A 27973-nucleotide genomic window follows, 5' to 3' on the forward strand; every position below is an offset into this window, starting at 1 on the left:
ACACATTCTTGTTTTTAAAATGGCGACCTCCTGTGATTGAAGTATCTTTGGTCCCAGTCATAGTTAATTTCTGCACAGCGGAAACATTACTTGTGAAATACGGATACGTTGAACTAAGGTAATTATTTTCTGTTGTCGGGAATTCCGATAAGTGTTATCGCCATTTTTAATAGTGTGTCATGTACCTAAGATACAGGGTGTGTTTACATTCACAACCGCGTTGCAACGGGTCCTACTAATTACTGCCCGGGCGAAAATAATCACTTATATACTGTTATAAAGATATATTATAATAGCAAGGACCGTGAATGTCACTAACAACAAAAATAATAGGAGATAAGACTTTGTACAATGGTACTTTAGCTTCGATCGCATATAGTCATAATAAATAAACTGTCAATCACCGCAACATTGATTGGCCCACAGCTTCACTTATACGTATCGGCGATGTACCTGTGTACGGAGAATATTTTTGGAGTGAATTAAGAAGGAACATTCATTTGCCAGACATTATATTGTGTAACATTGCGTCAAAAAGTTAGCAGTGTAAAAAAAAAATGTGTAATTTGGCCAAAACATCGTGTAACTTCAGCTTTCCGTGATTGACACTAGAACATACGTCCATTAATAACGGTATACTTTAGTTTTCTGTGATTGACACAAGAACATACGTCCATTAATAGCGGTATACTTTAGTTTTCTGTGATTGACACTAGAACAGACATCCATTAATAGCGATATACTTTAGTTTTACATCGCCACATATACAAACAAAATGACACAATATGTGACCATATGGATATCATGTATTTATAGAAATATTTTCGTTTTTGTACTTAGTACAATAAAACGTGACAATAGCAGCATTTTATGTTACTGTGTACGATAGGCCTACTGCGTCCACGATAAGTTTTTACCCCAGATGTTTTACAAATTGATAAATTGTATCTCATGTTTGGTTTCACTTTACACATGTATCACCTGTTCTTAATGTGACAGCCACAGAATTATCATGGCGTAGCGTTGACCTGCCGCAGAAGGGATAGGTCTATACTCTTGTGTATTATGTTAAATCTGTGTCTTCAAAGTTTATTTTATATACAGTCATAATCTGTGTCTTTATTTTATATACAGTTACGTGACATTTTACGATAGGTACATTGTACTATGTTAAAATGATTTCAACCAGTTAAGTTTGCAAAATAATAATTTAAAAAAATATTGGATTCAATCAGTTTTTAATTCTCAAAACTAATGTGAGAAACTTTGATATTTATGTCATCTGCCATAATCTGTAACAAAATATAAGAAACAAATACATTATACATGTATGTTATGATACGATAAACACGATGAATAAATACATTAACTGTAGGTCCATGCTTCACACCCCACCAGAATAATGGTACGGTCAAAATGGACTTTGTGAATGTGTGAGTATGAATTCTACATGGCCATAAAAAACACAGAAAAAGACGCAAACATTGAGGAAATTAGTATAGTAGCTGCTAAAACTGCAGCAAAATACGTGTAGATCACTGCACAGTCAGTCAATAAATAGTGGCTGTATAAAGGCTCGGTGACTGTTGATCGTGAATGGCATTCAAAACAAGATGACAAGGGTAGTCTGCCTGTAACACTATCACTTACTTTAGGTTAGACCTGTGTACATGTCTGCTGTTGTGGCTGCTGGGGTGACGTAGTGGCTGGAACAACCGATATGTACACCGAGCTAGCTTTAGGTGTATCATGTAGCGGGCAATGCGAGTGAGCACAGTTGAATAGTTTGATTTATACTGGCGTAACAGAGCGCGTGGTCTGTGTACAGTTATTAGTTCATGTGTGAGTTGAAGAGTTGAGCGGATTTCACGATGGTTCCATGTATCCTGGCAGCCAGTTCCTATAGGACTATTCTATAGGAATCCTGAACGATAACTACCGGTAGTTCCTAATTATAAGCCATGTCCTACTGTCTTGTATGACTGGGATCATTTGAGTATACCGGTAGATACAGTAGGACATACAAGTTGTATAAAATTTATTTTATTTTATTTGTTATATGCAATGAAATGAGTTGTTTATTTACTAAAAATATAACCATGAAGTTTCCGTAAACTGTAGTGTGGGTGTTGAGTTATCAATTCATGCAGCAGTTGAACACGATTTATGATGGTGCCACACATTCTTGTGTGTTCACTGTTCAAAATAGCTCAAAAAAAACAAAAACATTCAAAGTTGAATTATTTTCAGTCCATTTCCAGACGATTGCCTTATCATGATGCAAATCTTTTTCACTCACTTAATAAAAGCTCATTTTGCACATTTGCAGCTCAACCTAACATCACTAAGGTACACACATGGTGTAATGCTAATAAATTAACAATCAATTCTAACAAGACTAATTACATGCTATTTTCCTCAGCTCAAAATAAATCAATCTAGAACTGCAAATGAATGATACATTGTAGTATTGTACAGGAGTCAAAACTACCAAATATTTAGGGTTAATAATTGATACCTGGTAATCACATTACCTGCAAATCTCACATTACACATGTACTGAATAAAATTTCCCCTTAATTGGTTTGATTGCGAAACTTCAGCCTTCACTTCCCAAATATATCCCAATATATCTTATGGCTTAGAAGTACACTTATCATTCCTCTCTTAATCCTATCTTCATCCTCCAAAATAAATTGTTCACCTCATCTCATTCAAAGATAAATTCACTCACTGTCATCCTCTTTTTCATTCTCTTGGTATTTTAGATTTTACACCCAATTTAAATATCAAATCTGTACTTTTATTCATGATCTTTATTGTCACAGACTACCACGTAGTTTAGATAATTATTTTACTATTCCTGAACATTCATATTGCACCAGGTCAACCACAAATTTACATTTTTGAAAAGAACAACACTTGGACAATTTTCATTAGATTACCCAGGAACCAAGTTGTGGAATAACTTACCCCACTCCTTGAAATCTGTAACAAATAAGACAAAGTTCAGGAAAGAATTAAAAATGTTTTTGTCACAGTTGTCCCCCAAGATTGATTATACTGATTGGTGGTTTGACTAGTTAATTCATTAGTTAATCTAATTGCTTGATTGATTGGTTGGTTAATTGATTGATTGGTTAGTTTATTTATTTATTTAAAATCCTAACAAATGCCTTGACTAGCTCTTCTATAGCTAACTGCTGTTTCCCAGCCATGTATATATGTATGTTGAAATACTGCTATGTAGTCACTCATTTAGCTGTTTGTTTATTTATGTATTTATTTATTTGTATTTAGCAATCAGTTTTATTTGCCCAATTTATTTATATACTTCTGTTAATTTTCTCTGTTACTGCATTTATATGGCAATAAATTATTATTAAATTAAAAAAAACAGCTTTCTTACTTCACATAATTTGTTCAACAAAATGGCATCGCCATAGACTATTTTCCATCTCTCAGGGTACTGTAAATGCATTAATTATTTGCTAGTTTTTAATTCCATTACTTTGGCTGATAAGTAAAATCTGCTTAATTAAATTCATGTGAACACATAGAATAACAATAGAAGTCGTTGTTTCTCTGGTATGTCTGTGAACTTAAAACCCAGTGAAATTTATTAAAGCAACGAAATAGTGGAATTAAATGCCAGTGAAAATAAATGGTTTTACCATATAGATTTCTTCCATACTTTCCCCTATACATATTATCTTCAAAACTTGCTTTACAATCAGTCTTTGGCCATTCTCACTGAAAACATTAACAATTCCAAAATATACCAAAAAGAATCCAATATTTTTATAGGAATACTAAAAAAACTAGAAGAATCCATCAGTGTTCTTATAGGAGTAATAAAGACTCCTATCTTATCCTTATAGGAATACGAAATGAATTTAATTGTATTTTATAGGAATAATTGAAGAATGAAGTTAGTATATTTAATCTTATAGAAGCACTGAAAGAGTCTGCTGTAATACCAAAAAAAGTTGAAAATCACAGAGCACTGTGAATCACTTGCATACATGTATAACTATAAACAAAATATACGTATATATACATATACATATACATATATATATATATATATATATATATATATATATATATATATATATATATACATGTATATATATATATATATATATATACACACTGTATATATATATATATATATAACAATTTAATTAATATGTTAATTTGCGTTAATTAAGTTTATAATGTATGCTCGTTGGTGCAGTGAATTATTAAACATAAAGCTCTTGATGAGTGAGGTATTTGAACTTACGAAACAGTGCTGTCGAGTTTTAATATTCATGTAGTTGTGTCTTAATTCCTCTATTACCGTACATATACTTTGTATTGAGCACTTTTGTTTTGGAATAATCGACTCTCGTATCTACACTACATGTATCAAGCAACTGTCCAAACAAACAACTCTACAACTCTACAACTTGATATTATTTGTTCATTGCAGGTAGTATGGCCTCTCTACTAGGGAGTAAACTTTGTATTGAGAGTCTTAGTTCGGATGTAGCTGACTTGCAAGAAACTATCAATGAAGTCTTCTCAAGAGTTGGTCCCGTCAGATTTCCATCATGGAAGTTTCCTGATAAGGTAGACTTTAGGCATGATCATTGAATTAGGACATTGAAAACCTTTTTTCAATTGTTTGTGTTATCAAACCATCATGTAATTACCTTTTGAAATTTGGTAAAAACTGCTAAGACCGATAAAAATAATTATGATAATTTTCAGATTTAGAACTATGGACCCTAATAGATTGAATAAACTGTTTACATTATTTCCGATGATAACCATTTGACACACTTGTCACTATCTCTTATTTTAGTTATGTTTTATTTTTCTGTGATCTCTCACTCTATTCATATCTATCATTTGGAAAGAATACTTTGTCTGAAATGTCAGGTTATATTGAATAAATACCAAAACTATGATTACCTACTACAATTTTATATATATTACCGTATTCATCCGGGTAAGAGCTCAGGGTTCTGAATATAGAAAAAAAAATAGGGGTGGGCCTATGCCTAGACATCTCCTGCCCAAAAACAAAAATTCACGAAAAATTAACAACATGCACATTGAACTACGGCAGGAAATAGGCAAATGAAACATGCAACAGACATAAATGAACAATATGCAACATTAGAAGTAAAACACAAATGATTTATTGCTTTTATAATGTGACAAATAAAAATCGACAGTCAGAATCATTTGAATTAGAATTTCCCTACCAACAAAAATATATATACAAAAAATGAACCAAAATGTCAGTGGTTAAACTGCATAAAATTGTTTCCGGTTTCGACAAATTATGGATCGACTGTCATACAAGATCAATAATAATTTACACAGTAAAATTTACAAAAGTACATAGTTGTTTGCAAAAACTTCTCAGATCTTTATTTGTACGTTTATTGCCATCTTCATCAAAATCAAAACCCTCAAAGACCAAGTCGGCGTCACTGTCCAACAAAATCCCTACAGCTTCTTCATGAAGTTCATTGATGTCGTCATACACAATTTGGACTTAGCACTTTTAATCCACGGATTTAGCTGTCTGTCAGCTTGGCACTTTTAATTTATGTCTAATCACAATAAAGAGACAATAAATATACTGTAAGATTATCTTGAATCGTTTCTAAGAAAGCACAAACCAAAAGGGCCACCACATATTATAGGGGGAACTACTGTTTCTGCTTTAATATACATTTTTATAGACTTGCTGACTGTCATGATTCTGATAAAAAATCTTGAAAAATAAATTACGTGAACAGCGGTGATCACGCTGCCCTGAAGGCAGATCATGAAATTACCTTTGATATTTGATGTTAGTTTGAGTAGTGTTTCCTGTATGGTGTCCAGTTTTGTTACGCAGGGTGAGGCAAGCTTTGTTCCTCCTTGCAGAGATTAAGATCTCCCTGGCAAAGCTTTACAGTTTTCCTTGTTGCACCACAGTCGTCACACTTCATAGTCAGCGGAAATTGATTTTAGCTTGACAGTTCAACAGCGTACAACTTATTGTTAGTCCCCGTTCGAACGCAGTCTGAAAACAGGGAATTAAGTTTTGACCTCCGTGTGTGCGTCCGTGCGTGTGTGCGTCCGATCCTGTGTCTTAGAAATGCTTGGACCAATCACAATCAAACTTCACACATACATCATACATGATATTATACATAGGCACGTCAATTAGTTTAACGATCTGATTTAAGATGGCTGAATGGTGGCCATTTTTGTGCTAAAAATCATCAAAATCAAACATTTTTCGGCTGTTTACAGATGGATTTTGTTCAAAATTGGTATATACATTAGACATTATAGAACCTTGATGCACATCATTTTGTTTTCAGATAAAATTCAAAATGGCCGACTGTCGGCCATTTTGTTTTAATGAATGTGGTTCTTTTGCCATATCTCTGACTTGCTTTCACTGATTATGTTCAAATTTTAAATATTCATTATACATCATGTCATAGACAGACAGATATATTGGTTTGACGATCCTATTCGAAATAGCCAAATGGTGGCCATTTTTGTGCTAAAAAAATCATCAAATCTCAAGCATTTCTGGCATTTATGGATGGAATTCGTTCAAACTTGGTACATATATTAGACATTACAGGTTTCTGATGCACATTATTTATTTTTCAGATCGGGTTCAAAATGGCTGTCTGGCGGCCATTTTTTTAATGAATGGGCTTCTAGACCCATATCTCCAACTTTTTTTGACTGATTATGTTCAAATTTTAAATATTCATTATACATCATGTCATAGATAAACAGATATATTGGTTTGACGATCCTATTCAAAATAGCCGAATGGTGGTCATTTTTGTGCTAAAAAATCATCAAATATCAAGCATTTCTGGCATTTATGGATGGATTTCGTTCAAACTTGGTACATACATTAGACATTACGGGTTCCTGATGCACATCATTTTATTTTTCAGATTGGATTTAAAATGGCTGACTGGCGGCCATTTTGTTTTAATGATTGGGCTTCTAGAGCCGTATCTCTCAAATGCTTTGACTGATTATATTCAAATTTTATATATTCATTATACATCATGTTATATATATATCATGCATTTCTTGCATTTATGGATGGATTTTGTTCAAACTTATAACATACATTAGACATTACAGGTTCCTGATGCATGTCATTTTATTTTTCAGATTGGATTAAAAATTGCTGACTAACGGCCATTTTGTTTTAGTGATTGGGCTTCTGGAGCCATATCTCTTAAATGCTTTGACTGATTATATTCAAATTTTATATATTCGCTATACATCATGTTATATATATATATATATAGTCTAGATGTGGGAGTCGATTATTCCAAAACAAAAGTGCTCAATACAATGTATATGTAGAGCGAATAAATGCGGTAATAGAGGAATTAATACACAACTACATGAATATTGAAACTCGACAGCACTGTGTGAATTAAACATAAAGCTCCTGATGAGTGAGGTACTTGTACCTTACGAAACAGTGCTGTCGAGTTTCAATATTCATGTAGTTGTGTATTAATTCCTCTATTACCGCGCATATATATATATATGTATTTAAAATGGCTGTTTTTGAATGCTGTTCCAGAGCAATATCTCTCAATATGGACAGGTACTTGTTTGACGGCCAGATACAAATGTCAATCATTTTAATCATATTCCACCTATATTACTATAAACAAAACTATATATCTTAAATTTGATAACTAACAGGGACTGTGCCATACATGGCTTGTTTTGTTTTATTTTGGTGCATTTTAAAATACGAACAGTGTCACTATTCAAAGTCCATTTTTTTGGAAGAATTGGAAGTACACGCAGACTTGACTTGCGTGGTATCTGCATGCCCTCAGAACATACACACAGATAACTATGCACACATTAGTGTTGTGGCTTCTGGATGCCCACACAACTCACCCTCAGATACACTTTTGAGGCACCTGTAAATAAATGTAATTTTTGAGAAAAGGGTGGTTGTATTTTAGAAGATAGTTACCATTTTAACAGTATTGTAACACCATAGGTTCCTATGACAGAGATATTATGCCATATCTCAAATTGTAGGTTAATGACATATATTGTGAATAATGAGGTATTTTTATTTCAAAAGTCTTGGTTTTAAAAAGTGCCAAAAATGCAATTTTTCTTTAGCATTGTGTTATATGGAATTGTTCTAAAAATAGCAATTTTTTTTAAATATTAGGACAAGTTTCTCAAAAAATATCACTGTAGCACATAAAATAATGCTATTTCATTGTGTTAAGGGACAATAGCTTCATGATTGTACATAATAAACCAGTAAACATTGTCATGTGATTTATGACCAACTTTCTCAAAAATTATGATTAGGCTTCTACCTTAAGAAGATGGTTGTGGCAATGGCCCAGCAACTTAACTTGAAGCCTCTCATGAACATTATTGTCTTTCCTATCTCTGATTGGTCTTACATAGGTTTCCAGTGATGTCAATATTGCAGAACTACTCGAAGAATATGTTTATGATGATGCAGATGATGAAGATAGTCAAGTTTCTCATATTATGATGTATGAGTTGACCATTGACAGGTACATGTATTGTAGAACATTTTACCCATATTATCCATAATTACAAAAAGTCTATCATTTTTGATGCTAGATGTATAAATAATGAATTATATTTTTATAACATGATGTCATCATCTGATATCATTTGTTCATAGAGCTAGTTGATACAAGTGACATCATGGGTAGTACATGTATTATCCATAAAACAAAGATTATACAGCCTATGGCACATCAAAAATCAACCAGCTCTACGAATATGTGATATTAGGCAGATAACCTTTTTATCACATGACCAAATCAAAATGAGAAATTTTATGGAACTGCTTTTTACCTTGCCCGTACCATCAAAGATGGAAGGGAAAGGTATATTAAGGGAAAACATTTGTCCGCCATTGTCGTCGTTGTCGTTGTCGTTAAAATTGTTATTGTGTGCACAATAACTTTACTTATTACATATGTACTGCAGTTTATTTTGATTCGTCCCTGAAATCAAAATCGGTATTTCCACAACCCGTATGCAAATGAGGTCTGAGAGCAAACAAAGTAGTCCCTTCAGAAGTACCGTTTTTCAAAATAAACAATATTTAGAAGTACGATATTTTTCCCTTGGGGTACATGAATATACTTTCCGAGTGAAATGAAATTTGAACAACAGTAATGGTACTTTTAGGCAGTCACTTATTTTGAGTCAAACTAATTTGCATATCACCCATGCAATAATGTTTTCGGTATTTTCATGGTCCATATGCAAATGAACATGGTATTTCCATTGGCTACCGAACTATTTTTATTTTATAAACACATTTTTGTCTGCTATTTTTGTCCGGTTCAAATCGTTCAGTAACATTTTTGGCATGTCAGGTGTACATCACATAAAATACTACAATTGGGAGAACTTAATGTATGTTGATCACCTGGAAATTGAGTTATATAAATCTTGAAGGGCTCTCGGAAGATCCACTCGCAGTAAAATCATCGATTACTATAGAGCCGCAACCGTTGAACATCGAGATACCAGATTTCTGCTGGCGACGTTGCAGCGTTACTGAGTTCTAAATAAAGATTATTAACGCCAAATGAGCAACATTTTAACCGGTAACCAAGACTCATTCAATCCATGACCAGCAAGCAATATCACAAAAAAAGTTGTAGCTTGCAGCTCAGCGACGACCAATGTTGACGAAAGTCATCCCGTCTGTGGAGTACCGCAGTTGCACGGCTTGTTTGTCAATGCATAATTCTGTGGAGAAACTTTTAACTTCAACATAAACTGTGTATCATAATCTTTCAGTTCAAGTTCTCGCTCTGTCGTGGCCCCAACTAAACGTCCACGAGTAATTTATTCTGACAGTGATTCAAATTAGACGTATGATTAATTTATTTTCACACAGACAGTGACGCGCGTTCTACACTGTCACGCGCTGCTAGGGCGTAACACTGTCTTGGAACATATCAATGGGCAATGGGGTTCCCCGATCTAAATTCCATTCAATTTGTTGCACGTTCTTTCTTTAATATTAAATAATCAAATATGGAACATATGTAATAATCTATCTATCTCTATCTATCTAAAAAAACTTATATAGCGCCGGTATCCAAAACTAAGTTTTGTTCAAAGGCGCTGAAAGCGAACACTACAAATCTGTAGAGTTATTCCACACTGTAGGCTTTGCTGAACAAGTAGTTCTTAAGTCTCGTTTTAAAAATATTGACATCAGTAACTTCACGAAGATCAAGTGGAAGGTCATTCCAGAGTTTTGGAGCTGCATATGAGAAGGCACGTCCACCATATGTTTTCTGTCTGTAGTTAGTGTTATGGAGAAGCTTCTTATTGGAAGAACGAAGACAGCGACTGGGTGTGTACACATGAAGTAGATCAAGAATGTAGTTTGGAGCAAGTCCATTCAGAGCTTTGAATGTCAACAGCATAAGTTTGTAGTCAATCCTATAACAAACAGGTAGCCAATGTAACTTCTGTAGAACTGGAGATATGTGATCATATTTTCTAGTGCGGGTGATGATTCTTGCAGTAGTGTTTTGAGCATGTTGAAGAAAATTGATGCTATTGGTCCGGCAGTCCAAATAATAATGAATTCCCATAATCAAGCCTAGCAGATAAAACAGCATGAATTAATGTTTGGCAGGTGTCATTACTGAGATATTTCTTAATGCGACCGATGCGACGAAGATGATTGTAGATGGATCTGCAAGTAATCTTGATGTGAGTATTGTCAAAAGTAACTCCCATGTTACGAGCAGATGTGACTGGTGCGAGTGAACTGGTACAAATGGTGATTTTGTCAATTGGATCAGGCAACTTGGTAAACTTAGAGCGAATGAGCTGTACTTCAGTCTTAGAGTCGTTGAGTTGGAGCTTGTTTTGCGTCATCCAGTGTTTAATATCAAGCGCACAAGCCTCAATTGAGGCTACAGCCGAGATGGAGTCCTTGCGAGTGAAAGCGAGATAGAGCTGGTTGTCATCAGAATACTGGTGAAAGTCTAAGTTGTGTTGACGAATGAGTTTACCCAAGGGGGAAATATAGATGGTGAACATAATAGGGCCAAGTAAAGAGCCTTGTGGTACCCCAAAGTGAAGCTGAGATGGCTCACTAGTGACACTTGAAACTGAAACTGATTGACATCGATGTTGAAGATATGATTCAAACCACTGGAGAGCCATATCAGTAACACCAAGATTGGACAATCTGTTGAGCAGAATATTATGATCGATGGTGTCAAATGCAGCGGATAGATCCAGGAGACAGAGTAATACGTAGTTACCAGAGTCGATGAAAGAACAAATGTCATTATGGATTTTCAGAAGAGCTGTTTCAGTGCTGTGGTACTTTCTATATGCAGATTGCAGTGGTTCCAGAAGTGAATTTGCAGTAAGATAGTCCGTCAGTTGAGAAGCAACAATCCTCTCCAAGACTTTGAAGAGAAACAGCAAGTTTGAGACAGGACGATAGTTCTTGAGTGTATTGTTATCAAGTGATGTCTTTTTAAGTAGAAGAGTGATGATTGCAGACTTGAATAGTGCTGGCACTTCACCGGATTGAAGAGAAAGATTAATAGTCATTGATATAAATGGAAGCAGTGAATCGGGACAAAGCTTGAATAGTGATGTAGGAAGAGGATCCAGCAGGCATGACTTGTTAGGTGACTTCATGATGAGCTTATGAATATCAAATAGATTGGCAGAGGTGAATGAAGGCAGGGTTGATGCAGTATGAATTGGTGAACTGAGTACTAATATCAGTAGTGTCCAGGTTGGTGCGAATATCCTTGATCTTTGTAGTGAAATATTGACTGAAACGTTTGGTTAGTTCATGGGTGGAAGTGTGGGTTGGTAGAGCAATAGATTTGCTGAACAGTGTAGAAATGGTGCGAAATAGCTTGCTCTGGTCATTGGCACATTCTTTAATGAGGTTGGTGTAGTAACTGCACTTGGTCTCGCGAATTAGCTTGTTGACATGGCGACATGTATCTTTGTAGATTTGATGATGGATTTCAAGCCTAGTTTCTCACCATTTTCGCTCTGTGGCCCTACGATGATTCTTTGCCTGGTTTAATTCAGCAGTATACCACTTGGTGTTTGGACGAACAGTGATGATGCGCTTCTTGATTGGTGCATGCTTATTGAGAAGACAAGAGATAGCAGAATTGTAAGTAGTAACAGCGGAATTCAAATCAGAAGGTTGTTGATGTAGATCCTGGATGGTAGCAATGTCCTTAGAGAAATCAGCAGAAGGAATTTATGATATGCAGCGATAAGAGATTTGGCGTCTAATAAGTGGTGGCTTCTGGAGTAACAGTTGTGCATGAACTGGTCTGTGGTCGGAAAGACTCTGACTGTCGATGGAAATTGAGTCAATGACATCTGAGTTTGTGATAACTAAGTCCAGTATATGTCCGCGAATATGAGTAGGGTCATGGACCCACTGCTTCAAGTTGCATGAGTCAATAATGTTGGTGAATTTCTGGGTAGTGGAATTAAGTTGATCGTCGATATGCAAATTAAAGTCACCAACAATGATCAGATTACCATTGTATGAACCATGTTTCTCAAGCATGGCCCCCAAATTCGAGGAGGAACTGTGACACAGTGAGTTTGTCCTTAGCACTAGGTGGTGGACGATATAAGATGACTAATTTGAGGGCGATTCCTTGGTGTATCAGCGTAGCCTCTGTAGCTTCAAATGATTTGATGTTGGTGATAGGTTTCCAGGTAGATAACTTCAGTGAAGATTTGTAGATGAGTGCAATACCACCGCCAGATGACGTGTTGCGTGGAGTATGCGGCACGGATCTAGAAGCCGTACCTACACACGAATTGGTGACGTCACAAAATACATGACCTTCAATCGACGGTGTTTCCTCGGTATATACAAATTGGTATATACAAATTACAATAAAGATACTTAAGACATTACACATAAGGCAAAACAAATCATGTGACAATATAATGATAATAATGGTGATAAATCCTAGCTTAACAGTTGAACAGAACGCTCATATAGTCAGTCTGGTCACGCCGAGGATCACGCAAAATGGCCGTGTCATTGAAACTGGGTCATGGCGTGACGGGTGAGGAAGACATCATTAAACACTCTCAAAATCACAATAAAACGGGGAAGTGGTTGCATATTACGGCGTAGCCAACATGGGAAATAAAAAAACGCCCAATACAAACGACATGGGTTTGAATCACACTAGATACACACTCACCAGAACTGAAGCAATCAGAAACCAGCAATCGTTTTGGCTTTTCCGTTCAACTCATCGGAACACTGGAGTAGCTAGAAAAATGAATACCACTTAACGACCAACGTCGTGGTACACAAGCGTGCCATCAAAATAAAACAAAATTAGCTTGAAAAGACAGTGGGTTCGAGTCCCACTCAGAGCTACCGTAAAAACGTAAATCAAATGAACTGAAATCTCTCAAACCGTAAACAAGTAAACAAAGAACGTTGCAAAAAAATAATAAACCTTACAAAACTCCACCATACAAAACTGAAAGAATAAATAATAAAATAAATTACGTCTTAAACTGGACGACGCGCAATTTGTTCAACAGTTTCCTGATTGTGACAAGAGATAAACAAGACCCAAGTCAAGGTAAGTTTTTTTTTTTTTAAAGTGTTGATGGCCGCGTTCCCTATATTTCGAAAACAACTCAGGCAACAGACAAATATCTTCTGTGGTGTTGTGGAATTTATACTGTGTCTGCGGAATTGTTGGTTAAGGGTTCGAAGCCAGCAGTTAACATTTTGTTAGAAAGTTTCACAATTAAATCAAATATCCAATGATACCAGTATATTTATTTCATTATTTTAACAACTTTCAATAGTAGAAGTTGGTCAAACACGAGTTCTTACACCTAAATAAGTATCAAATATTTGTCGACACATTTATTCTCTCAATTTAACAACCTTGTAGAGGTGGAAATTAATGAAACAGGTATTTACTCATAAATATAATAATGGTCAATATTTGTCCAATTTAAGAACTTGTAATTGTTGGAATTAATCAAATGAGAGTTGTCTACACCAAAATAAGTTTCAAATACTTGTCCACACATTATTTCTCCCACTTTAACAATTTGTAATTTGTGGAAGTAAATTAAATGCAACTTTTCTAAACCAAAATAAGTCTAAAATATTTGTCCACACATTTATTCTCTCAATTTAACAACTTGTAATTGTGGGAATTAATCAAACGCGAGTTGTTTACACCAAAATAAGTCTCAAATATTAGTCCATACATTTATTCTCTCAATTTAACTTGTAATGGTGTAAAATAATTAAACGAGAACTGTCTACACCAAAATAAGTCTAAAATATTTGTCCACACATTTAGTCTCTCAATTTAACAACTTGTAATTGTGGGAATTAATTAAATGCGACTTTTCTACACCAAAATAAGTCTAAAATATTTGTCCACACATTTAGTCTCTCAATTTAACAACTTGTAATTGTGGGAATTAATCAAACGCGAGTTGTTTACACCAAAATAAGTCTCAAATATTAGTCTATACATTTATTCTCTCAAATTAACAACTTGTAATGGTGTAAAATAATTAAACGAGAACTGTCTACACCAAAATAAGTCTAAAATTTTTGTCCACACATTTAGTCTCTCAATTTAACAACTTGTAATGGTGTAAAATAATTAAACGAGAGCTGTCTACACCAAAATAAGTCTAAAATATTTGTCCGCACATTTATTCTCTCAATTTAACAACTTGTAATTGTGGGAATTAATTACACGAGAGTTGTCTACACCACAATTAATCTCAAATATTTGTCCACACATTTATTGTCACAATTTAACCACTTGTTAATAGTGGAAATTACTTAAACGCGACTTGTTTAATCAGTTGACATTAATGCAACTTACCCGCAGACAGTGCACAACAGAGTATCATTATTGAGCAATTATAAACAGGAACGTGTCTTGACATTAGGGTTAGGGTCGGGTCAGGTATGGGCAACGGAATTATTAACAGTAACGTGTCTTGGCATTAGGGTTAGGGTCGGGTCAGGTATGGTCAACGCAAATGGCAAACACCCAATTGGCAAGATGTACACTAACGGGTTATGGCATGCATATAGTTTACACAAGTAAAAACACAAAATTGGCAATTTTTTGGACAATTGTAACTCAATAATAGAAATATGTTGTATTTCTATATATATACACACTATATAGTCTTATCAAATGCAAACACATCCAGTCAATCAATTGTGGTCTTGTGGTTCAGTTGTCTACACAGTGATCAGGAGGACCCGGGTTCAATTCCCATGCCTGCCCATCTTTTTCTTGCAAACACTATTTGGCAATAAAGCTAAATATGACAACAAATTATTCAATTTGCATGACTACCCACATAGCTCAGTTGATTTGTACTATGTCAGCAATGTGAGCGATCGCTGGTTCGAATCCAGTATGTTTAGTTAGATTTTTGAATGCTAGTGAAGACAGTGCTCCTATGAATAGGACTTAAATCCTATCTCTTGTGTGAAGACACTCGTGGTACAGTGGACAAGACAGTGCGCTGGGAACTCAAAGATCGCAAGTTCGAATCACGGATTGGACACTCCTACAAAAGACATGAAAGACGTTAAAAACATAAACAGCGGATTCAAAAACTCAAGTCAGAAAAACAGAACACAAGAATACTACCCCACATGGAAACCAGTCGAAGTCGTCGAAGAACGAACACAGTTGACAGCTGTAGGTCACGTGCAACAACAGACACGAGGAGCATGGCTGCACTCCAAATGGGTCCCTTCTTTTGTATTGACCCCCTAAGGATTACTAATCCCCCCTTTCTAACTCTTCCCCCAAAAATAATATATCGCCCCTTTTAAAATGTATTAACCCACAAATTAATGAATATTCATGAGCACATAAACTGCTACGTCATGAATAAATTAGCATAATTTAAAAAAAATGCATAAAGTGTAGGTACTCCTTCTGGAACCCTGCCGAGTATGCTTGAAGGAGTATCCATTAGGGGTGCATTCAATAATGACATGTTCATCAGTATTTTCTTTCATCCAGGTTTCAGTCAGTGCGATAATGTCAGTGTCCTTGTCAGTGATATAGTCTCCTACTTCAGGTGCTTTATTACAGAGAGATCGGATATTCCAGATTAAAAGCAAAAGTTTACACTTCCTAGTGACAGGTATGCATTGGTCAGCAACAGGTGTGGTTATTCTTGGTGTAATAGTGGAATGGAGATTTGGCGCACATGAGGTGATTTTCTTCTTCTTGATACCAGCTTTTGTGCCTCTGTGTGTTGGTAGTCTGGCTAGAATCCTGTACGAACTGATGGTATTCCAGACTGGCAATGGCAGCATTCCATGGTGGAAGGAAAGGAGGTTCTTGAAGTTATGTAAGAGTGCTCTGCTGTATGGCATGTTACAAAAATTAACATAGCAATGCAATCCTTGCAGAGAACAAAAGGCTATCAGCAGATGTGGTGAAGAACAATAGACAGTGTACAGTGCAGAAAGTCAAAGTCAAAGTGAGAAAAACCAGAGGTTTTTTCAAGTCCATAAAACACAGCAGAAATGCGATAATCCAAAAACTGATGAGAGTGAGTGAAGTCACTAGATATTCACGGAGCAATAATGATAATAAATGAGACTGTAGGATGGCTGAGCACTGAGAAAAACTTCAGAATTCAGGAGCACAATGTGTAGGCAGCCAGCTAAGGCGCACTTCAAAGCCTATCAGAATAACAGAACCCCACACCCTCCCCGTGGCTTTCGTTGCATATGGAAGTTATTTTCACTCGAGATGCGGTGAAAATAACTTCTATACGCAATGAAAGCCACGGGGAGGGTGTGGGGTTCTGTCATATAATTCTATTCCAAACTTCATCAAACTTGGTCACCTTATTCATCAGTATAAAGTCTTCCCTGAGTTTGAGAAAATCGGATAAAATCGCACTTGAAGATGTAGATTCTTAGGAGGCAACAGTACCATTGACTTCTCTCTCCATTGGACACTAACTAACTATTTAAGTTGATTTACATACAAAGCAGAGCTTGCAACATGATAGCTATTCATAGAGGGTGTTTTTTTTTACTTTTCATATAATACAGTAGTCACACAATGAGGCAGTTCATATTTGTCTCAGTGAATCATTAATTTTTGACAGACACCTGTACAAAATACTTGGACAAAAGCTAGCTCAGATTTTCTGTTATCTTGCATATTTCATGAATCTATTCACGTCAAATGCAGCACTTTTTTTCTGCGTTGCGGCATTTGTTTTTATACTAAAATATCTGAATTACTTTGAATAAAGCTGGAAATTATGTCCCTTAAAATAATTAAACAAATTAGGCACCAATGTTTTTGTAAGGTATTTACATCTATCAAGGATATTTGGTAGACTGATTCCCCACTGTTGGTTCAACCCCAAAACTTGTTTGTATTCAAAATTAATTATGACAATGCATATTTATATTGAAACAAACTATGATAAAGGGAATAATGTTATATAACAAAGGGCAAGGTCACCTCAGTTCAACTATGTTATGAATCTTTAGCTGAATATGCTAATTATGCTTGAGATACTTTAGTTGGTGGACATGTACCTGCAGTTACGGCTCCCGATTTTTTTCTAAATCGGCAGAAATGTTACGCTTCATAAAGATATTTTTTTCAAAATGAACTTACTATGGTTATTAGTATGAGGTACATATATTGTCATTGCGTCAATGTCATTGTTGTTAACGAGTCTGTAATTCTTATATTGCCATGATGAAAATGTCAGTGACGTTTCACACTAAACGTCACTATTGTGAATGATATGCATCACGGTCATGTGTGAATACATGTAGTGTACATTCTTGACCACCTTGATGTATGTTATTGCAGGTTGATGCTACTTATGCAGAGTTTTACCCGCTTCATTGAGCAACTACTGGGTGTTAGCTCCCCAGGCAATAACCATGTTGGTTCCCAAATGTCAGTCGGACTTGCTACCAAGAAATTCTGGCACAAAATGATTCAAGTGTACACAATGCTACAGCAACAGCAAAGTGAAGTAAGTTGAATTAAGCAGTGTAAGGTGATTTATACACGAATTCTTTCACTACAAATATTATTTCTGTCTTATTATATTTTAATTCTGACATAAATCAATAGTCTGTATACACACCTTTTATTTTCAGTATCTGGAGGCTGTATCAGGCAAAACAAATTGTGTGGTTCCCAACATGCACTTCAAAAACAACAAGTTTTTCTTAATTTAGCCAAATTTATTGAAATCTTGTGTGATTTTGCAACTTTTTTTATATCTGGCCCTTCAAAATATGGATAGGCAATATAATCTAGGTTGGGTTGGGTTTATTATCATAACCATATTTGTATTTGACATTATGATTACATCATGCTTTTACATTTCCAGTTACTTTCTGATGTTCTGAAACAATCATATTTTTCAATAAATTCTTTTGCAGAACAAAAGCAAAAGTCGGACAATAGTTAAATTAGAAAATGCCATTGGAGAACTCCATGAGGAGAATGAGCGACTGAAACCACAGGATGTAAGAGCCTCTGGTATGTTTCATATGATGACACAAAGCTCCTCATTCCATCCATCAAACCTGCCAAAGTCACTAGGTGACATCATCCCGCCAAATATCACCGAGGACCCATTTCGTCCTAGAACCGCGCAAAGATACGAGATTGCTAAGGAAGTGAGGACAGTGCCATGTCAGACTCACGAGACTGCCTTTGTTCCATGTCAAGCATGTGCCTGTGTGCAGTTAAGTTTGAAGGAAGTCAGTGGAATGATTATTGATGTGTGTAAAACACAGGGACTACCTAGTGCTGTAGCTAAACACAAAGCGCATGAACACAGTAATGTTCTATCAGCAAGTGATGTTTCACGTTGGACTGCCGAACAAAACAAAGACCTTGCAAGAATTAATAAACATTTAGAGAATCTAATGAGTACTATTGAGCCAATGAAAGTAGATTTGGCTGCTTCACAAGCAATGTGTGAGCAACTCAGTCAACAGGTTTCTAACGCTGAGAAAAGTATTAAGAAGGAGAAAGACAAACAGAGTAGTTTAATAAAATGCCATGAATCAAAAGTGAAGGAAATTGAGAGAACACATGCAGATTCAGTGTCCATTATAAAGCGAACCAATCTGGATTTGAAAAGTGGTAAACAGAAATTGGAAGATCAGATGTCAAATCTGAAAAGGGAATTGGTGAGGCAACAGGATGCACTGCAAGATCTTGGTAATATTTTATGTCACTATACTTGGTAATACACCGAATGGTATATTTTAGACTGGCCCACCAGTGGCAATTTTATAATTTTCTTTCTTGATGTGAAAATACCACGACTGGTGGATTCTGCAGCACATCCATTACTATTACTTATTCCTGATATGCAGTGACGTTATGGAACCTGGGAGGGGAAAACTTTCAAAAGATGAAAGTATGTGTGTGCTTACGCAAAAAGATTCTATGCATCAGGCCACACATGAGCGATAGTTGCATGGAACAGATCAGACAAAAAGCAAATTTATCGCCTCAAAAATGTGGTGACAACTATAGAGGGTGTGGCAGAATTGACTAGTTGTGGTAGATTCTACAAACTCTTTCTAAGGGATTTAGCATATGAAACAATGAAATTGCCATGACTGGGTCAGTCTAGATCACAGTTAGCTGGCGCACACATGATAATAAAATAAATACGATATTTACTATATGGGGCCCGCCATCTTGAATGCAGCGTAAAACTAAATAAGAGACAAGTTGTGAAATGCGTTTTTCAGATTCCTACAAATCAGGACAAAAATACCAATCTTTCACAAAAATGCGATCCGTTGCGATAATTTTAAGCCAGCCGATAACAAAATTTGGTCGAATTTGTCTTTATTGTGAGGAAAAATCCCTTAAATACGAACACCTAATTACACAAAGAACATAGAACACTTTCCTGGGGTATTTGAAACCGAAATTGTCATCTGACTGTAAGGCCGTCGCTGATTGGCTGCTGAGCTTAAATGACAATTTTTGGTTTTACGCTGCATTTTACGCCGCATTCAAGATGGCGGCCCCCATATAGTAAATATCGTATTTATTTTATGACCACGTGTGCGCCAGCTGACTGTGGTCTAGATATGTTTATCACATGTATCATACAGTAGTAGTGATATAAAGCCATGTAATATTTTTCCATATTACATCTCCTGGGAGGCAAATCTCAGAGGCCCCTGCACACAAGCATAAATAGCTTGTTTAATGGCTAGACAAAATATTTTCTTTTTTAAATTCTCCCAACCTTGTCACAATGCAATAGATTTGTTATTGCTGTAAATTGTGTGAAGACTGCTGAGAGAAGTAGCCCACAATTTAGTTACAATGTGTATAAATGTAAATACATCAATGGTTTCAAAAATGAATTATTTGTTTGAGCACAGTCAATAAACTGTCTGCACTGCAAGTTCAAGGTCGTTGTTGTATGCAAATGAATAGATGCTTAGAATATGCACACAAAATATATTGTTTCTAATATTAGTTTATGCTGTTAAAACAGCTGGAAATGCATACATGTGATAAATAGGATATCAACATTTGTGTAATGTCGTATTGATTAAACAAGTGTAGTAATTTTACGAGCTTTTTGGTGAGGAACATATGAAAATTACTACACGAGTAGTATTAGAGTAGTATTGGATATCCTTTATTCCTGGTAATAATAATATATGTACTTCATACACCTAAATTCTTATTTTTACTGATTAAAACTGAAACAATAAAATCACTGATTTAATTCAGATTGACGTTTCAACATGTTTTGTCATTAGAAACAACCAACAAATCACTTGTCAAAGACCTGGATGAGAAATCCCTTGTTGCATCGAGGGTTGGCAAGCTGGAAAAATCAGTCCAAGAAATGAAGTCAGAACTGCAAACAACGCAGATGAAACTAGAGTCAACAACCAAAGAGCTGAGTAAAGAACAGGCTAAAAGTAGAAGCATTTCAAAACATGATCAGGTATGAATTTACCTTCTGTATGACACTAAAGGTCACACATCTCGGCATCTGGGCATATACGTCAATTTAATTGATTTGTTGTCATTTGATGCAGGCGGTGCAGAGTAAACACGAGTCATTGCTGCAGAGAGTAGATGAACTGGACCAGGAATGTGAAGAGTTGAAAGGCAGAGTCATTGAAATGGAAGATGAGAAAGAGGAGTTGGAAAGTACTAGAAAGGAAGTAAAGAGGTTACAAAGAGAGCTACAGGAAGAAAAGGTTGGTTTTATTTCCAGTGTTTATTGCTTCAGGCAGCTCATTGTTAGGTACAGATTCCAGTACATTGATTGAGACTTGCCCTGAATGTGTGACATTCTTTTCAGTATATAATATTCGCTACACAGTAAATTAATTAAAATGCATGAAAATGTAAAAGAACAATGAGCTAATAGTCACTGGTAGCATAGTGGTTGTCGCATCAGACTCATGATCGATAGGTCCAAGTTCAAATCCTACCTTAGGCTGAACATCAAAGGCTCAACCCCTACCCTGGGTGAGTGTGCCACAGACTCAATTGGAAGGCCAATTCCACTGGCCGAGATTCATTCACTAACGAATGTGACTTTCGGGGGAACCTTGGTTAAGATCTGCAGGTGCTTGTGTTCGACTGAGCCTGGTTGACGCCAGGATAGCGCATTAAAATTGCCATTTGATGGAGATGGGGGATGGTCACACAGCCCTATCATGTAGTCCCAAACAGGAAATGACTTCTGTGGCAAAATGCAAAAATGCACTATGTGTCAGCACTAGCACTTTCAATTTGCACTTACAAAAAAAAAAAAGTCAGCAGAGACAACAGTGATTGGAACTGTCACCAGAACTGTCGCCTGGCACACAACAAAATAAATAAAAGTTATCATATTTGCTCTATTAGTAGTGTAATCACTTACGTAAATTACAGAGATTTGTCTTTGGCCAAAATTAGTAATATTTTAATGATTTAGTATACAGCCAATGCAATTTTCGATTTATGTGTGTTTCTATTGGAGATGCACTTCTTATAGAACAAATACTATATTGAGATCATAACCATAAATGTTTTTATACTGTATTTAAATTGATTTTATAGGAGTTGATGGCACAGATTGCAGAGGATAAGAAATCTATAGAAACATCGATACAAGACTTACAAAGCATGATATTGAAGATGGAGGATGAATTACAAGAAAGCAAAGAACGTGAAATCCAACTTGTCCAGTATCCGGATCTCAACGTGTCATCATTGCCACCAGAAGCCATGCCAGAAAGTGAGCTTTTTAATGTCATGCTTTCACTGATTTTTCAAACTTTGGTACATGGCAAGACATAATGGTTTGCATCATTCTGTAAATCTTAAAAAACTCGAAATAACCAAATTTCAACATGTCATCAACTGTTTTCAAACATACCTGGACTGTTTCATTCAACTTAACCCTTTCACCACCAGACATTCTCGCCTAAATTTTTCTGCATTTTTTTCTTATATTCTTCAATATTTCTGAAAATGAATCCTAATTTTAGAGCCAACAAACAAAATTTGAGTCAATTTTCAGTTTTTACTCAAAAAAATTGGCTATTTTTGTTCCAATCTTCTGAAGGAAAGTGCAGATTATAAACAGGAATATGGTGTGATTAAAAGCGGGAACTGGTGATGAAAAGGTTAATATGACATTGCACATAGTGGGTTATTGTGACGTAATTCATAATTAGCAACTGGTGTTATTTTTATAACATCCTTAAAGACCCAGGTATACTACATGTATAAATACGTTCCTAAACAATAGGGACTATTTCCTCGCTTGTCACGCTGTAGTAAGCAGCTCCAGCTCCGGTAAAAACATGTTTTCTCGAACTTGCAGGTCGATTATGTCATACCAAAGTGGATGCATGTGACTGAATATCACAGCAGTGACTGTGTGTAGTATTTATGGCAATAAATAGTGTACAAGCTGAGATTTTGGGGAATAAAAGTCAAAAACACGAACCGGGGAAAGGGACTCTCTACTAATCTTGAATAATTAACTACTGTCAATCAAAGTCACATGATATTGTACTGCTGAAACAGGATGCGTCATAGGCTATGCAAGTGATTAACAACACTCATTAGCATAGCCACACCTCCAATTCACACTTGCCCCAGGCAAGTGAATTGGGCCTTTAACATTTCTCAGATAAAGCTTTACACTACCCTGGCATCAATCAGACCTACCAACTAGAAAAAGGCAGAAAGTAAAACAAAATATATTAACTAAAATAAAAAATTCATAATCAATGTTTAGTTTAGTGTGTTCATTACTTAATTTAAAAAAATGTTAAAAATGGTCAACATTAATATTGTCTTTGATATATATGGATATAATGATATGCGATGAATATTTTATGATCTTGCTTGTGTAATACAATGTATCTTAGTAGATAAGATTAACATTTCCTGTAACATTTGTAAACATAGTAAACAATGGGCAGGTCATTCAAATTACATATCCCATGATGCACTGGTACTTTAACATAGGCAACTCAAATAGAAGGACCTATGTTTCAATTCTTGGTTCGGGAGTTTTTTTTTTCTTGATATGCTTCTCCTAGAAATGTCTCTTCAGCAACTCCAATGCAATATGTTTGGTTAAGTTTGAAGCCAAGGCAGTCAGTCTGTTAGATAAACTGCTAACAAGAACCTGTCAACAAAGGAAGACCCTTTGACAATTTCGAAATATGCTTTTCATACTCTATCTGCTGAATATTGAATACCATGGCAACCATATTCTGACATATTCTCCTACCTCCACCTCCAGCTACTGGTGACATTGCTACTGATATGGCACGACAGATACAGGCCAATAACATCCGAATACAGATTATGCAAGAACACAACGAGTCACTGCGACAGACTGCTGATAAGCTTCGACTAGATAAGCCAGCAAAACATCAAACATTTCAGGTATATTTTTTTAATTTACCACTGACAGTATTTATCTGCAAATATTTCATTATTTTGATGATATTCCTGCCTTAAAGTACCTATGAAACACTTGGAATATGAATATTATTATAATATTATAGTTTTTATTTCTGAGCACTATATACATATTTTTGTGCAACAATTGAGTTTTAAAGTTAATGTCTAATTATTTATTTAATGCATTTCACAACGAGACTGTTCATTTGCATACATTTGCATATATTTGCATACCTTTATATTTTGATGATATCACCATGGGATATAATTTGCTGTACAGTACAGACATGATAGAGAGACTGTGAGCCTCTGAAATGTATTGTATATTTTTAGTTTTCTATTTATTTATGGTGAGAGAAATAAGCAGCAAATTTTCTGAGTCCATGTTGTATGCAGTTAGATTGCAATGACAGACTCTGTGATTGCCGTACATACCACAAGTACACATTAGTAGTAATAGTAATTATTTAAAAATCAATTTACCCATGACATAAACAAAACTACAGACTGAGGTGTGTCAGTAATTGGATATGTTTTTGGACAATATATAGATTGTAATCTTCCTTGTGAAGGATACTGTATGGGTTCCTATCTTTTTCTGGTATATTCTGATGCAGTATCACTACATCAGGAAAAGTCAACTACATCAAGAAGGCTACAACTCAGGAATCTTTTCAATCTTACTCAAATATGATTTATATTTATATTGTTTATTATATATTTTTTTTTTTTTTTTTTTACAAATATCAGTTTTGGGCAACAGGGACCCACATTGTCCATCTCACAGGCACTTTTCTGGAAAATACTAAAATTATCGAATTATGACCACTTGTGACACTGGTTAAAGATTTATATGCATACACATGTATTGCGACTATTGAAAATTTGCATGGATTGAGGGAGACAGATTAAATACTGATAAATCAATGTAAAACATTAGATCCACATTCATACTGACAGACACATGTCATTGTTTTATTTAGAGCTCAGGACCAGTACCATTATGGAAGACGGGCGATACACAACAAGAAAATAATGGCTATCAAGAAAGAAATCAACAGAAATCACAAAAACATTGGTCGGCACATTCACAGTCTGAACAGCAAAAAGATCTCTACACATTTCAGTAAGTAAAATATTAGAAAATATTGTTTTAAATTCTGATACCTCAAGTTTGCTGGATCTGTGTACCAATCTGTTTTCACTCTCTGTCTGTAGACACGCCCCCAATGATGGCTTTTCAATTGGTGCCTCTCACTCCAACCCTGAGTTGAAAAGTGACACTGGATACACTAGACCACCAAAGAATAGCCCAACTGATGATGATCGATTTGCTGATAAACCTCTCGTACACAGAAATATCAGCTCAGCAAAAACAAGAAAAGGTAAGTGCGGTCAATTGTATATGAGATACGTAGTCACTGACGAGGCAAGATGTTCTGATAATGGTGTATGTATACATCATACATGTATCTGCATATTTCATTCTGTACATTTCATTCCACATGTGTAGTATGAAACTGATAAAAATAATACATATTGTACAAGCTTTTTGTATTGTCTGAACTATTGATGGAGTTGATGTATGCGAGTGAGTAACCAATAGGAGATCTTGTTTGCAGGATCATTTCGAGTAAATTAATCAACCAACCAGAGAATACTTTACTTCCAGACCATATATGATAAAACACACATTCTGATTGGATATTGGTTTGTTGGTCAGATCTATGCACGGCTAGCATAATTCATGACAAATACATAATTTAGGAATTGGAAATATTAAAAATCAAAACAATATTTTTTATTTTAATCAGATTAGATATGAATATTCAATCATGCTAAAATCTTAATTGACAGGAGAGAGGAATATGCCACCAACCAGTGTGAATGTAGCAAAACTTGCAGCTCAGGGTAATACAAGTCTCAGTGCCTACTTAAAACTAAAGAGTGCTGGTTCTATTCCAACTAAGGTAAGTTAAAATAATACCCATGCTTATATATCTAATGTATTTTGTTGCAGAAATCTTTTTATATCTGGAATACATGTTCATGATACAACAAATATGTTAATTCTAGCAACTATTTTCTTTGAATGTTGAAACATGCATTTTTGTGTGTGTACATATACTACACGTGTTGATTCTTTTGTTAAAATATTGCAGGGTGGTGATAGCAAGACTCGTGCCACAAGGCCTAGAAGTGGTAAAACTAACCATGAAGACATACAGAATGTACCTGACAGTCGGTCTCAATCCAATCTTTCACTCAGAATAGACATTCCAGGTAAATACTCTGTGAATGTGGTGTGATATACTGTGCTAATGTTTTTTTACAGTAGGCACAAAATAGTTGCATACACCCATCCCCAGCATCTGGTGGGCAGTTACTTAGTGGCTTTGCAACATCCCCAGACATTTTCCTGAGAACTTGATTAAACTGATTATCAATAAACCCAGATGTAGTATGCTTTTGATGTAGTCACATGGGACCCATTGCTTTTGTAGGTACATAGAACATTGCTGTAACACTTTGAAAAACAAATGTAATATGAACATAAAATGATATTAAATTGTAAATTCCATGGATTGCTAGTGTTGTTGAGCTTATATTACCGGTACTAATACATGTAATAGCACAGGGAATGTCATATTCTCATTTTCCTATATAATGGGAGGTCCCATTGCCCCAGTCAATCTTTCCCTGGAATATTTCACTTTTAGTTTCACCACTATACTGCCATCAGGTACCAGTTTCAATTGTCCTTCAGATCTTGTGTTTTACAGCAATGTTCTGAATGCATGACAACATACAGTGAATTTGAACGTTTATTTAAAGGTAATGTTGACGTTGGCCTCTATTCTTGCTGGAATGTAACCAACCATTGCAACGTAAATGTCACAGAATCTCTGAGCCGAGCCCTTGCACCGTTGCCCTTGCTAGCCAAAGTTCCTTGGTGATTGCAAAATGTTTCCTACCAAGAAGAGGCGAATAATCTCCTTTCGAGTGTCTTCGTCCATATGATGTATAGATTTTAATAGTCAACAATGTAAATTTTGACCAACAATCAAAAACCTGGGTCTGTTGTTTTGATTAACTGTCACGTAGGCGGGTTATGCGTGTATGTAATCATTATTGCGTCTACAACAGTCACTAAAGTGTCTAGAAAAGTGACTGGGGATGTCACTCGGTAATTGCCTATCAGGTGCGAGAGTCGAGTGTATGTAATTCTAAAGTTTTGACTTCTTTGTCGTTTGTCATGTGAATAATATTCAGTGTAAGTATAGCGCCATCTAGCAATGGAGCATCTCTGTAGTTCAAAAAATGGTGGAAGCAATGTCATTTAGAGTGACAGTCATGTTTAGTTGTTTAAAAATGAAAACTCTGTTATTGACGACTCTTTTCAGATCAAAACCTTATTGTTGTTCTGAGCTCTGTATACTGAGCTCTCTCTAGTACATAACATAACCTTGGTATTTTGTTTCAGGTTCCAGAGAAGGGAGTGCAAAGGGTGGCAGAGATTTGCATTCTACAAGTAAACCGAAATCACGACAGGGCGGATGGATGTCTGCTTTGGCTGGGAAGAAACCGACGGAACAGACAGAACGTTACACTCCAGTTGACATGTTTGTCTGCTCCGCATGTGATAAAATGTATACAACACAGAAGGACTTAGATGTACATAAATCGTATTGCTATGGATAAGATTATGTACATAAATCGTATTGCTATGGATAAGATTATGTACATAAATCGTATTGCTATGGATAAGATTATGTACATAAATCGTATTGCTATGGATAAGATTATGTACATAAATCGTATTGCTATGGATAAGATTATGTACATAAATCGTATTGCTATGGATAAGATTATGTACA

General features: G+C 35.5%; 1 protein-coding gene across 1 annotated transcript; it reads left to right on the top strand.

Annotated features, from left to right (window-relative positions):
* On the top strand, window positions 1-27893 carry LOC100367713 (coiled-coil domain-containing protein 157-like). The gene is made up of 14 exons (XM_002732521.3): window positions 1-118; window positions 4478-4617; window positions 8488-8600; window positions 17979-18147; window positions 18563-19352; window positions 20930-21120; window positions 21215-21379; window positions 22230-22407; window positions 23932-24077; window positions 25079-25221; window positions 25314-25480; window positions 25953-26065; window positions 26258-26378; window positions 27580-27893. Exons 2-14 carry the CDS (start codon window positions 4483-4485, stop codon window positions 27795-27797), a joined length of 2649 nt encoding a protein of 882 aa, XP_002732567.2. The 5' UTR covers window positions 1-118; window positions 4478-4482; the 3' UTR covers window positions 27798-27893.
* Window positions 27894-27973: the final 80 nt, after the last annotated feature.

Source organism: Saccoglossus kowalevskii, chromosome 16 (genome assembly GCF_978046115.1).
Source record: "Saccoglossus kowalevskii chromosome 16, keSacKowa6.1, whole genome shotgun sequence".
Classification (NCBI taxonomy): domain Eukaryota; kingdom Metazoa; phylum Hemichordata; class Enteropneusta; family Harrimaniidae; genus Saccoglossus; species Saccoglossus kowalevskii.